At 35.6% G+C, this 13,711-nt stretch overlaps 1 protein-coding gene across 1 annotated transcript; it reads left to right on the forward strand.

Annotated features, from left to right (window-relative positions):
* Window positions 1-12,551: 12,551 nt before the first annotated feature.
* LOC149254784 (uncharacterized) lies at window positions 12,552-13,184 on the forward strand. The gene has a single exon (XM_089457108.1). The coding sequence runs from the start codon at window positions 12,678-12,680 to the stop codon at window positions 12,909-12,911; it is 234 nt and encodes a 77-aa protein (XP_089313234.1). The 5' UTR covers window positions 12,552-12,677; the 3' UTR covers window positions 12,912-13,184.
* Window positions 13,185-13,711: the final 527 nt, after the last annotated feature.

Below are 13,711 nucleotides of genomic sequence, written 5' to 3' on the forward strand. Positions count from 1 at the left end.
CCTTTATTTACATAGAATCCGTAATAGTTCCGAGGAATGTCAAATTCCATGATGAGTCTTTTGTTCAGGAGTTGCTTTATCTCTTTTTCACATAGCTCCCTGTACTCTTTGTTCATTGGGATTGCTCTACTTTTGCATGGCTTCCCAGCATACTCTGTTTTGTATGGTAATTCAATTGTGTGCTGTTTCCGACGCCAAAAGGAATTTGGTTCTTCTAAAAAACATTCATCCTCTATTGTCTTTTTGAGCTCAACAATTTTCTTTTTTTTTAGAGGTCTTTTCAGTTGTTCTTCAATTTGTATTGAAGACTTCAGATCTTTTAGATCTGTTAACTTTGCTTCGGCTCTGTCCAAGTCCCTAATTGTCTGGACCATGGTTGAAATCCTTGGGCTTGTGATGCAAGGCATTTCAATCCTTTTTGACTTTCCATTTGAAGTTGGGACTGCAATGAAGTAGTGAGCTTTATTATTCTTTAATCGTATTGAACCATGGGGTTCAACTGCGTTAGAAAGATATTACCCAAAATGTAATCAATGGGTATATTTGAGACTGAAGATTTAAGCTTTATACAATGTTGGTCAAAACATATAGAAGCTTTTTGTACTTCATATCTGAGTGTTTTATTCCCCAAACCAACAACTTTCCTTTCTGCACTAATCTAGTATTTTTTTGGAATAACTTTTGAATTTAAGATATTTACATTTGCACCAAAATCTAATAGTGCAGTTAGTGAAAACATTTCTCCTTGTATACAAAGATTTATTTTTACATGGTGCTGTTGATATTCAATAGCCATGATTCTCATCTCTCTGAATCCCAGAATAGGATCTTTCTGCCCTTCAATGACTTCTATATTCAGATTTTGGTAGGAGGTTGTAGTGTTCCAATCTGGAACACTTTCAAGCTGTTTTTTCTTTTCTAATTATGCAATTCTAGATTTTAAACTAGAAATTTCAAATTTAAGATGGTTTATTTCTATACTTACCTCCCCTAAGGTGAGTGAGCGAACCTTGTCATGCAGTTGATGTTTCTGGAAGGATTTGGTATTTCGATCAAACAAGGCATCAAAAAATAATGGCTTTTTGGCAGTATTTTTGGAAGAACAGGATAGACGTAGCTAATCCATGAAAGCTGCAATAAGTCTTTCCTTCATATCACCTTCTTCCATTACTCGGATTTGAGAAAGAATCTTGAATTCTTCTTCTTCGGCTGCGGCCATCAACACCTTCTCCTTTGGTGGTGCTATGTGTGCTTCCTCAATAGAGGATTCACTGTAAAAATTAGAATCAGAATCATAGGGACATGCACAGTTTTCTGAGTCTGAGCATGCACAAGCTTGCATATGTGCATGTAAATCTTCACCAGATGAGTCTTATGAAGAGCTGAAGGAGTCACCAGATGACTCTTCTAGTTGTTGTTGCTGTAGGTGTTCTGTGATTGAAATATTTGAGCAACGATTTGTGTCATGATTTTTAGACCCACACTTTCTACATTGTGTTTGGGTCTCTATTTTGACAGCTTTGTCCTGTCTGCTTAGAGGCTGATTTTTCTTGCCTTTGTTCTTCTTTGATTCTTCACTTACTGGACATCGATTAGATGTATGTCCCGACTTACCACAAAGCCAACAGGTAAGCTTATTCCATTTTTCTTGTTTGGAAGTATGCAGGTGTATATCGGAAGGCTTATAGTAATGTTTCTTAGGCACATACCTTTAGTGTCCCTTTTTGGTCCTTGGTGTGACTTTTCTTTTTGATGATTTGCCTTTATAGAATTTGGCAGTCTCCTTATATTCTTTTTTGGCTCACCTTTTGGCTTTCCTTTTTCTAACCAAAGGATCATCAATGGTTAGACCATATTTTCTACAAATAGATTTACTATCTGGAAGTCTTGACAACTTTTCTAAAGATCTATTTACTTTAGAACTGGTGCACAAACTGACCAATGTTTTTGTAATGAGAGAATAAATTTCTCCCCAGGTATATGATTCGAATGGTAATTGAAACACTTCTTGTAGTTTGATATAATCAACAAATCTGGATGGTAGTGCTGCAAGATATACCTGTTTTCATAATAAATTTTTGGAATCTTTCACTTCACATATCCTTTGCACCCAATCTCTGTGAAAGTCTTCAAATTGTGACATTTTTTACATTTGAGGTTCATTAATATAACCTCATGTTTTTCATCCAATTCTTCTTCACAGCCACACCAGTGCTCTATGATCATTAAAGTCAAAGCTCCGATCATATTACTTTGAACTGACCCATCTGCAGTATGGATGATATTTCCATCTACATATTTAAGGCATTCTTATTCCATCTTAGCTATTAAGGTCAGGGATGATTCTGTTTCCCACCATCTGAGAAGTGTTCCAGTGAAACACTGTATGATGGTCTTGCATGCTTCAATTTCGCTCTTATCCCTGAGACACATTAGCTTATATTTAGATAACATTACATCAATTAGTTGTCTAATTTGGCCAATGCTAAGATTATCAATATTCCATTCCTTGTGGGATTCTGGGAAGAATATATGTGTCTCTAGAAGTTTTCCTTTTCCAGCTAGATCGGGAGCTAGATATTTATTGAACAGATTTTTTAAAGGCTCATAGATGGGAAGAACCTTGGCTAGTTTTTCTTCTTCTTCCTGAAATAATGATGCCAAAGAAACATGTTCCGAAGATTCTTCCTTTTGTGATACTACTGTTTCTTTTGGAAATAAGGATGGAAATCTGTCCACTAGTCTGACTGGGTCCTGTATCTTTACGCTTCTTTTGCGTAAAAAGGAACCTGGAACTAGTTTGTCTATCTTTGATAGTGATATCTTTTCTATTTTCCCTGCCAGTTCACTTATTATTCCTTTAGTGGAATCGAATTGTTCTTCTATTTCTTCTCCTACTTCTTCTATCTTGTCCAAGGATTCTCTAGTATATCCTATAACAGTTGAAAATGTAAATTGTACATCATTGAAATTTTTATTTACATCATTCAAAGAAACTTGCATGGCATCAAATTGATTTTTAACCTCTACAGATTTTATCATATTCATCTCCAGGCCTTTAATGGTTGTGTTTGTTTATTTTAACTGTTCACTAGCCTTCTGAATTTTTCCATCTATTCCCAAGGCGTTATCTTCCTGTAATACAATAGGAATGGCCTTTGCAGAATTTTGACCTTCTCCTAAGACATACCTTTATAGGGAGGGAAGGTAGTTACTATCTCAACTTTACTACCGTCTAAGGCTGAACAAGAGTGAAGTGATGAAGTAGAGGCTCTATCATAGGCCATCATAACATCTTTTGTCTGTCTCATATTTTTCCAGGCATTTGTTTCTTCCATATACTATTTCCATTCATGAGACAACTTAAATTTTTCTTCAATAGTATGAGCAAAACCAAAAGATTTAGCTTCTGGCTGAGTAAGAAGATCCCAATTTAACATGGCTTTCATCCACGCACCTCCAATTTTATGTTTGGGACAGCCATCCATTAATGTAAAAAACTTCTGCATTTCCGCTACAACAGGTTTTTTATAATCATCTGGAATTGGGCCGAATCTTGAATCAAGCATTAGTTCATTTGCTTGTTCTAGGAATCCAAGCCCATATCTAGGCTTTGCTGGCCTCAATGTATTGAAGATTGCTGTTAACCTTGGATCCTCTTTTTCTAAATTAGTAATCTCATGCATCATCATGATATGTTTAGCTTCATGGGGAAAAGGTATATCTGAACATTTAGGATTAGGACAAGGATTTATAGAAGTGGTAGGTGGAGCATCTCTTGTCCTAGGGTTATGGTTTTCATGCATAACAATATCAGCAAGATGACTGAGGTTAACAGGGCAATGACACTCTAGACGTTTTACTTCAAGAGAGGAAAAATTGACTAATTGTGCGAATTCAAACAATGAAATATGTTTACAGGAGTTTGAACTAGAATTGGAGCAAGTTGTATCTACAAATTCGGGGTTTCTGTACAATGGTGAACTTCTGCACATCTGATCTATTCTTTGTCTATCAATAGTTGATCTTCGAGGGAAGGAAAGAATAGCAAAAGAGGGTTCTTCTCTAATATCAACAGAAGTAATTTTCTTTATAGCAGGAGGCTTGGGATTAGATACCACCCAATGTTTTGGGAAAGTAAGATCTTCCCAACTTATAGTTTGGTGTTCAATCTTTTGATTTCGAGAATCTGTTAACACCACTACACTTGCTTTTGACTCTTTGCTGGGGGCATGTATGACTACAGGATAGGGGGTCTTTGTATGATGGAAGCAACCTCTGGTTTGTATGGCAATATTGTGTCTCTTTTTGGCAATGTCAAATCCAGTTGTCTAGATTTGCAACTGAAGAATACTTTCAATTGTTTCATCGAAAACATATACAGAGAAATTAGGATAACAATGAAAATAGACAAGGTCGTTGGACAGAGCAGCTACAATCCCACCTATCAATGAGTCAGTGTATTTGTTATGGGTCAAATCACGAACAGTAGCTAAGACAAATGTATTTAAACCCTGATGTGTTAAAGCATTTATCCCAATACGAATACAACCCACCATAATCAGTCCACCAATCCCGCATCCAATCACTTTGCTGATTCCATTGCGTGATTCATGTGGTCCCAAACTTTATCTTGGTGTAGTGGGTTTCTTCTTTGCTGTCTTTATTTAATATGTCCCACCACAATCTTTTATAGATGCTGAAATCATAGACTGTGCCTGGAAAGATGAGGCTGGGGTCCTTTCTGGGCCATAGTGCTGAATTATGTGTTGGAAAAGGCCAAGAAGTGTTCCTCATTCGATTTATTGAAAATATATTTCATAGACCCCACTTCTGCTTCCCCCATGTGACCATATCATAGTCAAATCATGAAATTCATGTAGAAGATCACCTTCTGCCTGGTTCGCAACATTTACACTGTTGGAATAGACCATATCGTGGATCCATCTGCTCCCTTTTGGGTACACTCTTCTTTCAGGTACTAGATGTAATATATCAGTGTGTGCTTGGAGATTAGCATCTAATACTTTTGTATTTATTAATTGCCAATTGGGCTTCCAACTTTATTTGCATTCTGACCAACTAAGATTATCTAGAATTGTTCTAAGCACTTCTTTTTGTTGGTTTTGATCCCATTCTGTTACTATTATCATCACATGTTCAGCTGGCTGAATAAATTCTCTACTGAGAAAATCTGGTAGATAATTTTCTTTCCCTTTAATATGCTCCACTTCGAAATCAAAGTTGGCGAACAAAGCTTGCCACCGAGCAAACTTGGCTTCTCCCAAATTTTTAATATCTTTGGTTAAGACTTTTTTCATAGCCGAGGCATCAGTCCTTAGCAGGAATTTTTTATTTACAAGATTTACCTCAAATTTATTTATACAATTCCAGGCGGCTTTAACTTCCTTCTCTATAGTAGAATAATTTTGTTCTGCTAGATTCCAAGTTCCTGAAGCAAACTGTACAATTTGTTCTGCACCTTCCTTTTTCTGTTTGAGAATGCCTCCCCAACCAATATTGCTTGCATCTGATTCTACGATCTTGAAAGCATTGTCATCAGCTACATAAAGGATAGGCAGTGTCTTGACTTTACCTTTGATTCATTGAACAGCTTTGGTATGGGCCTCAGTCCATGGAGGTGGATTTTTCTTGAGCCTTTGATTTAACAAACTTCTATCCTTTGCACAATCTTGATAGAAGTTACTCACATAATTTAGACATCCTAGAAATCTCTGAAGCTGGGTTTTATCAATAATAATGTCAGGGAACTTTTCAGAGAATTCTAATGCATGTTTCTGCAAGGATATTTGGCCATTGAATATGGTATGGCCAAAAAAATTTACAGAGGTCTAGAATACCTCTATTTTCTTTTTGCTTAAAACCAAACCATTTCTTTTTACCAACTGTACAAATGTTTGTACATGCTTGAAATGATCTTGAATATTTTTCGAAAAAATTAAGATGTCATCAATATAGATCAGGAGCCAATCAAAGTAAGGTTTGAAGATGGAATCCATCACCTTTTGGAACTTAGAGGGAGCTTGCTTCAATCCAAAAGGCATTACATTCCATTCGTAATGTCCTGCAGGCACGATGAAGGTTGTTTTGAATTTATCTTTTTCAGAAATGGCGACTTGCCAAAATCCTAACTTTAAATCAAATTTTGAAATATTTTTTCTCCCGCTATCCTCCCTATCAAATCACCTTTGTGGGGGATAGGATATGTATTATCTGCAAGAACAGAATTCAAAGGTTTGTAATTGATTACAAGTGTTGGGATGCCTCTAACTTGTTCTGATCTTTTATTTACATAGAATCCGTAACAGTTCCAATGACTGTCAGATTCCCTGATGAGTCTTCTATTCAGGAGTTTCTTTATCTCTTTTTCACACAGCTCCCTATACTCTTTGTTCATTGGGATTGCTCTACTTTTGCATGGCTTCCCAACATACTCTGTTTTGTATGGTAATTCAACTGTGTGTTGTTTCCGATGCCAAAAGGCATTTGGTTCTTCTGAACAACATTCATCCTCTATTGTCTTTTTGATCTCAACAATTTTCATTTTGTTTAGAGGACTTTTCAATTGTTCTTCAATTTGTATTGAAGATTTCAGATCTTTTAGATCTGTTAACTTTGCTTCGGCTCTGTCCAAGTCCCTGATTGTCTGGACCATGGTTGAAATCCTTGGGCTTGTGATGTAAGGCATTTCAATCCTTTTTGACTTTCCATCTGAAGTTGGGACTGTAATGAAGTAGCCAACTTTATTATTCTTTAATCGTATTGAACCATGGGGTTCAACTACGGCTAGAAAGATATTACCCAAAATGCAATCAACGGGTATATCTGAGACTGTAAACTTAAGCTTTATACAATGTTGGTCAAAACATACAAAAGCTTTTGGTACTTCATATCTGAGTGTTTTATTCCCCAGACAAACAACTTTCCATTCTGTACTAGTCTAGTATTTTGCTAGAATAACTTTTGAATTTAAGATATTTACATCTGCACCAGAATCTAATAGTGCAGTTAGTGAAAACATTTCTCCTTGTATACAAAGATTTATTTTTACATGGTGTTGCTGATATTCAATAGCCATGATCCTCATCTCTCTGAATCCCAGAATAGGATCTTTCTGCCCTTCAATGATTTCTATATTCGGGTTTTGGTAGGAGGTTGTAGTGTTCCAATATGGAACACTTTCAAGCTGTTTTCCCTTTTCTAATTCTGCAATTCTAGATTTTAAACTAGAAATTTCATATTTAAGATGGTGTATTTCTCTACTTACCTCCCCCAAGGTGAGTGAGCGAACCTTGTCATGCGGTTGATGTTTCTGGAAGGATTTGGTATTTCGCTCAAACAAGGCATCAACAAATAATGGCTTTTTGGCAGTATTTTTGGAAGAACTGGATAGATGTAGCTGATCCATGAAAGCTGGAGTAACTCTTTCCTTCATATCACCTTCTTCCATTGCTCAGATTTGAGAAAGAATCTTGAATTCTTCTTCTTCGGCTGCAGCCATCAACACCTTCTCCTTTGGTGGTGCTATGTGTGCTTCCTCAATAGAGGATTCACTGTAAGAATCAGAATCATAAGGACATGCACAGTTTTCTGAGTCTGAGCATGCACAAGCTTGCATATATGCATGTAAATATTCACCAGATGAAGAGCTGAAGGAGTCACCAAATCACTCTTCTATTTGTTGCTGCTGTAGGTGTTCTGTGATTGAAATATTTGGCCAGCGATTTGTTTTATGATTTTTAGACCCACACTTTTTGCATTGTGTTTAGGTCTCTATTTTGACAGCTTTGTCCTGTCTGCTTAGAGGCTGATTTTTCTTGCCTCTGTTCTTCTTTGATTCTTCGCTTACTGGACATCGATTAGATGTATGTCCCGACTTACCACAAAGCCAACAGGTAAGCTTATTCCATTTTTCTTGTTTGGAAGTATGCAGGTGTATATCGGAAGGTTTATAGTAATGTGTCTTAGGAACATACCTGTAGTGTCCCTTTCTGGTTCTTGGTGTGACTTTTCTTTCTGATGATTTGCCTTTATAGAATTTGGCAGTCTGCTTATATTCTTTTTTGGCTCGCCTTTTGGCTTTCCTTTTTCTAACCAAAGGATCATCAATGGTTAGAACATATTTACTATAGATAGATTTACTATCTGGAAGTCTTGACAACTTTTCTAAAGATCTATTTACTTTATAACTGGTGCACAAACTCACAAATGTTTTTGTAATGAGAGAATAAATTTCTCCCTAGGTATATGATTCAAATGGTAATTGAAACACCTCTTGTAATTTGATATAATCAACAAATCTAGATGGTAGTGCTGCAAGATATACCTGCTTCCATAATAAATTTTTGGAATCTTCCACTTCATATATCCTTTGCACCCAATCTCTATGAAAGTCTTCAAATTGTGACATTTTTTTACATTTGAGGTTCATTAATATAACCTCATGTTTGTTAGCCAATTCTTCTTTAAAGCCACAATAGTGCTCTAGGATCATTGAAGTCAAAGCTCCAATCATATTACTTTGAACTGACCCATATACAGTATGGATGATATTTCCATCTGTATCATTAAGGCATTCTTCTTCCATCTTAGCTATTAAGGCTGGGGATGATTTTGTTTCCCACCATCTGAGAAGTGTTCCAGTGAAACACTGTATGATGGTCTTGCATGCTTCAATTTCGCTCTTACCCCTGAGACACATTAGTTTATATTTAGAAAACATTACATCAATTAGTTGTATGATTTGGCCAATGCTAAGATTATCAATATTCCATTCCTTGTGGGATTCTGAGAAGAATGTATGTGTCTCTAGAAGTTTTCCTTTTCCAGCTAGATCAGGAGCCGGATATTTATTGAACCGATTTTCTAAAGGCTCATAGATGGGAAGAACCTTGGCTGGTTTTTCTTCTTCTTCCTGAAATAATGATGCTAGAGAAACATGTTCTGAAGATTCTTCCTTTTGTGATACTACCGTTTCTTTTAGAAATAAGGATGGAAATTTGTCCACTGGTCTGACTAGGTCCTGTATCTTTACGCTTCTTTTGCGTATAAACAAATCTGGAACTGGTTTGTCTATCTTTGATAGTGATATATTTTCTATTTTCCCTACGAGTTCACTTATTATTCCTTTAGTGGAATCAAATTGTTCTTCCATTTTTTCTCCTAGTTATTCTATCTTGTCCAAGGATTCTCTAGTATATCCTCTAACAACTGAAAATGTAAATTGTACATCATTGAAATTTTTATTTACATCATTCAAAGAAACTTGCATGGCATCAAATTGATTTTTAACCTCTACAAATTTTATCATATTCATCTCCAGACCTTTAATGGTTGTGTTTGTCCAGTTTAGTTGTTCACTGACCTTCTGAATTCTGTCATCTATTCCCAAGGCGTTATCATCCTTTAATACAATAGGAATGGCCTTTGCAGAATTTTGACCTTCTCCTAAGACAATACCTTTATAGGGAGGGAAGGTAGTTACTGTCTCAAGTTTACTACCATCTAAGGCTGACCAAGAGTGAAGTGATGAAGTAGAGGCTCTATCATCGGCCATCATAACATCTTTTGTCTGTCTCATATTTTTCCAGGAATAAAAAGATATCCAGGAATTCGTTTCTTCCATATACTTTTGCATTCATGAAACAACTTAACTTTTTCTTCAATAGTATGAGCAGAACCAAAAGATTCAGCTTCTAGATGAGTAAGAAGATCCCAATTTAACATGGCTTTCATCCATGCACCTCCAATTTTATGTTTGGGACAACCATCCATTAATGTAAAAAACTTCTGCATTTCCATTACAACAGGTTTTTAATAATCATATGGAATTTGGCCGAATCTTGAATCAGGGATTAGTCCATTTGCTTGTTCTAGGAATCCAAGCCCATATCTAGGCTTTGCTGGCCTCAATGTGCTGAAGATTGTTGTTAACCTTGGATCCTCTTTTTCCAAAGTAGTAATCTCATGCATCATCATGATATGTTCAGCTTCATGGGGAAAAGGTATATCTGAACATTTAGGATTAGGAAAAGGATTTATAGAAGTGGTAGGTGGAGCATCTCCTATCCTAGGGTTATGGTTTTCATGCATACCAATATCAGCAAGATGACTGAGGTTAACAGGGAAATGACACTCTGGACATTTTACTTCAAGAGAGGAAAAATTGACTAATTGTGCAAATTCAAACAATGAAATATGTTTACAAGAGTTTGAACTAGAACTGGAGCAAGATGTATCTACAAATTCGGGGTTTCTGTACAATGGTGAACTTTTGCACATCTGATCTATTCTTTGTCTATAAATAGTTGATCTTCGAGGGAAGGAAATAATAGTAGAAGAGGGTTCTTCTCTAATATCAGCAAAAGTAATTTTCTTTATAACAGGAGGCTTAGGATTGGATACCACCCAACGTTCTGGGAAAGTAAGATCTTCCCAACTTATAGTTTGGTGTTCAATCTTTTGATTTCGAGAATCTATTAACACCACTACACTTTCTTTTGACTCTTTGCTAGGGGCATGTATGACTGCAGGATAAAGGGTGTTTGTATGACGGAAGCAACCTCTGGTTTGTATGGCAATATTGTGTCTCTTTTTGGCCATGTCAAATCTAGTTGTCTGGGTTTGCAACTGAAGAATACTTTCAATTGTTTCATCGAAAACATATACAGAGAAATTAGGATAACAATCAAAATAGACAGGGCCATTGGACAGAGGAGCTACAATCCCACTTATCAATGAGTCAGTGTATTTGTTATGGGTCAAATCACGAACAGTGGCTAAAACAAATGTATTTAAACCCTGATGTGTTAAATCATTTATCCCAATACGTATACAACCCAAATGAAGGTACTGGGTTCTTATTCTTTTTACCTCGGCCTGAAGTTGTTTAGAATTTAGAAGGGGAATGGATTGGACATAATGGGAATTTTCTTGAATTTGGCTTATAGATTCCTTAATAGAAATTCTAGTTGTAGCTTTTAAATGAAAAGCAGACAAGTTTGAGTAGACTTCAAATGCATTTATTCTAGGTAGCTGCCATCTAGCGGAGTGTTGTGTTTCCTCATACTCTAACTCAGCAGAATTTAAAACTCGACTAGTTGCAGAGGCGAACATATCCCTAAGGGGCTTTTCTTGAACAAATGATTCTCTTTCTTCTATTTCGTGGAAAGAAATAGACTTTCTGAAAGGCTCCATTTTAATATAGAATGTTTTTCTGAGTACTAACCTGAACCAAATGCTTGGCTCTGATACCAATTTTACGCAGGGGCTTCGATGAAGCTTGCAACAACAACACAGCTGCTAGGCCTTGCTGAGTCTCTTCTCTACTTTTGCCACTTTACTCTGATTTACACGAACCCATACACGAACCTTTGGTTGCTATGGCTTTGATGTTTTAGATGCTTCTTATTATTAGTCTTTGGCAAGTAGGGAAGGAGTGATACATGTTATTAATTTGTTATTCAAAATTTAACTTTGAATAATAAATAATTATTTTTCAATAAATTAAAAAATTATTTTTGAGAATGTAAATTATAATATTTAAGTTTGAAAAATATTTTATAAATATTTGATTAGACTATAATTTGAAAGTGTTATTGTAGTATTCTCACATATTTTATGTTATAATTTAGGAATATAGTTACAATGTTCATACATAATTTTAATATTTGTATAGTGATTTTTTATTTTTAAATTAAAATCATCTAAAAATAAAATCATTATATTACTTCATATTAAAGTAAATAATATATTTACTATGAAATATTTCTAGCCGTAATTTAAGTAAGTCTTTACATAAAAATAATAAAATTATGTAAATAAATATATTTACTATAAATTATTTCTCCTCGTTAAAATTTTCAAAAATAAAATTATGAACATGTAAAATTTTAAACAAATCTTTACTTTATACATAAACCAATAATTAATATATGCACTTCACTTATGAACTTACTAATTTCTTAACATTAATTAATATATGCACTTCACTTATGAACTTACTAATTTCTTAACATTAATTAATATAAGTTATAATTTTTTTTCAAAGCATAATTTTTAGTTTAAATATAACACTTAATGATTGGAAAAAAATAAAATATTTACTAATCCTTTAAAAATGTTGATTAAGGCATGTTGAATTGTATTACGAGGAGATATTTTTAATGTGCTCTTTTTTATTTTTGTTTCTTCACCTTTATGGGAGGGTCCTGGTGCTAACTGTTTCCGCGTATTCACATTAATTAAGTAGTTTCGGCGAACTTACAGATAACTCACCACCACTTCAAATTCACATTCACAGCACAGTGCATTCCCGGCGGCCAACATCCCGCGGTGTGGAAATCATGACTTCAGGAATATTTTCTTGTAAACATGTCATTAGAAGATTCGAGAGAGGGGTTGTGCTGTCAAAATAGGGAGGTTCGGCGAATGAACACACAAAGTTTCCTTCTCTTTGCTTCACGCGTTAAGTGAAAGTTACAGTGCAACACCTTTAAATTCACAGCCGTAGTGAAATCATACCTCAAAATTTCCTTTGAGAGACAAGCAATCGTGTTTATTAAACGCAATCCAGTTAGCCTAGTAGTGCAGTTCGCCAAGAGTATTCCTTGGGGATTTGGTGGGGATTTTCATTTCAAGATTGTTTTTACCCATTAATGGCGATTCCCAAGACGACTGCAAAAGCTGATATGCAGTGGATGGAAATCGCCCCTGCGCGGAAGCTGTGTGTGAGAAGACGGCGGCCTTTCGAGAAAAAGCTGCAGCCGATAGCAGAAGAGCGCAGTCTCAGCAACGACGAGCTCATGGATGGCCTTCGCTCTACTTTTCCTGCGGTCTGTAGCTTCGAAGATGAAGGCGATAATGGAAGATTTGCGTCGGCAGCGTGTTGAAGTTTTTGTTCGCGCATTTTGAAATCTTTAGAATTGATACGAGATTTGGACACTCCGTATCCTATACTGATTTCAATTTGTATTTTATATCAAAGAAGAAATTATTTCTCCGCTGAAAGTTAATCTTTTATCCGTCAAATGCACTGCAAGTTCAGATCTATATGATGAAATTGGATTTCAAAGGAAAGACAACGCGGAAAAAACAAGTGGATTGACAGTTCTTTTTCTTTTTGTCTTTCGAGTTTTTTCCTTTTCTTTCCATAATCTAATGAATTCTGTGTCTTCACCTTTCTCGAGTTTCTAAAACTCGCTGCATTTTCTTCGGAAAGCCTTACTCGGGTGACTTTCGCGACGCTGATTTCGCGCACCTCAATGTGGCCCAGCTAGCTTTAGTTCACTCACGGCCAAAAGAAGTAGAATAGAGTCAAGTTTGGAACAACACAATTAAAAATTAGGATTGAATTGTAAATCATGAAAATACATTCACATGACACTGAGGATTATTGACCAAGTAAAATAAAGGTTTTATAATGATTTACATTTATGCTTAATAACACACAGTAAAATAAAGTAAGATTGTTTTTCAAGGGCCCACCAAAATTTGCTCAACCATTTTCTCCTCACACATTCACGTTCTCTTTTTCTTTTGCTTGCATTTTTTTTTGCATATATATTTATCTCAACACACAATTTGACATTAATACATTACAAAGCAAAATAATTAATACCCTGTGGTTCTTGGGTATGAAAATCGCGCAAGTGTTTATGGAGTATGGGCAATAATAATCACGAAATGAATG

The sequence above is a fragment of the Pinus tabuliformis genome, chromosome 7 (assembly GCF_031772625.1).
Source record: "Pinus tabuliformis cultivar Carrire ecotype Pingquan chromosome 7, CPIR1, whole genome shotgun sequence".
Taxonomy (NCBI): Eukaryota; Viridiplantae; Streptophyta; class Pinopsida; order Pinales; family Pinaceae; genus Pinus; species Pinus tabuliformis.

Coding starts and splice junctions, on each gene's coding strand:
- LOC149254784 (XM_089457108.1), top strand. CDS start 12,678: ATGGCGATTCCCAAGACGACTGCAAAAGCTGATATGCAGTGGATGGAA.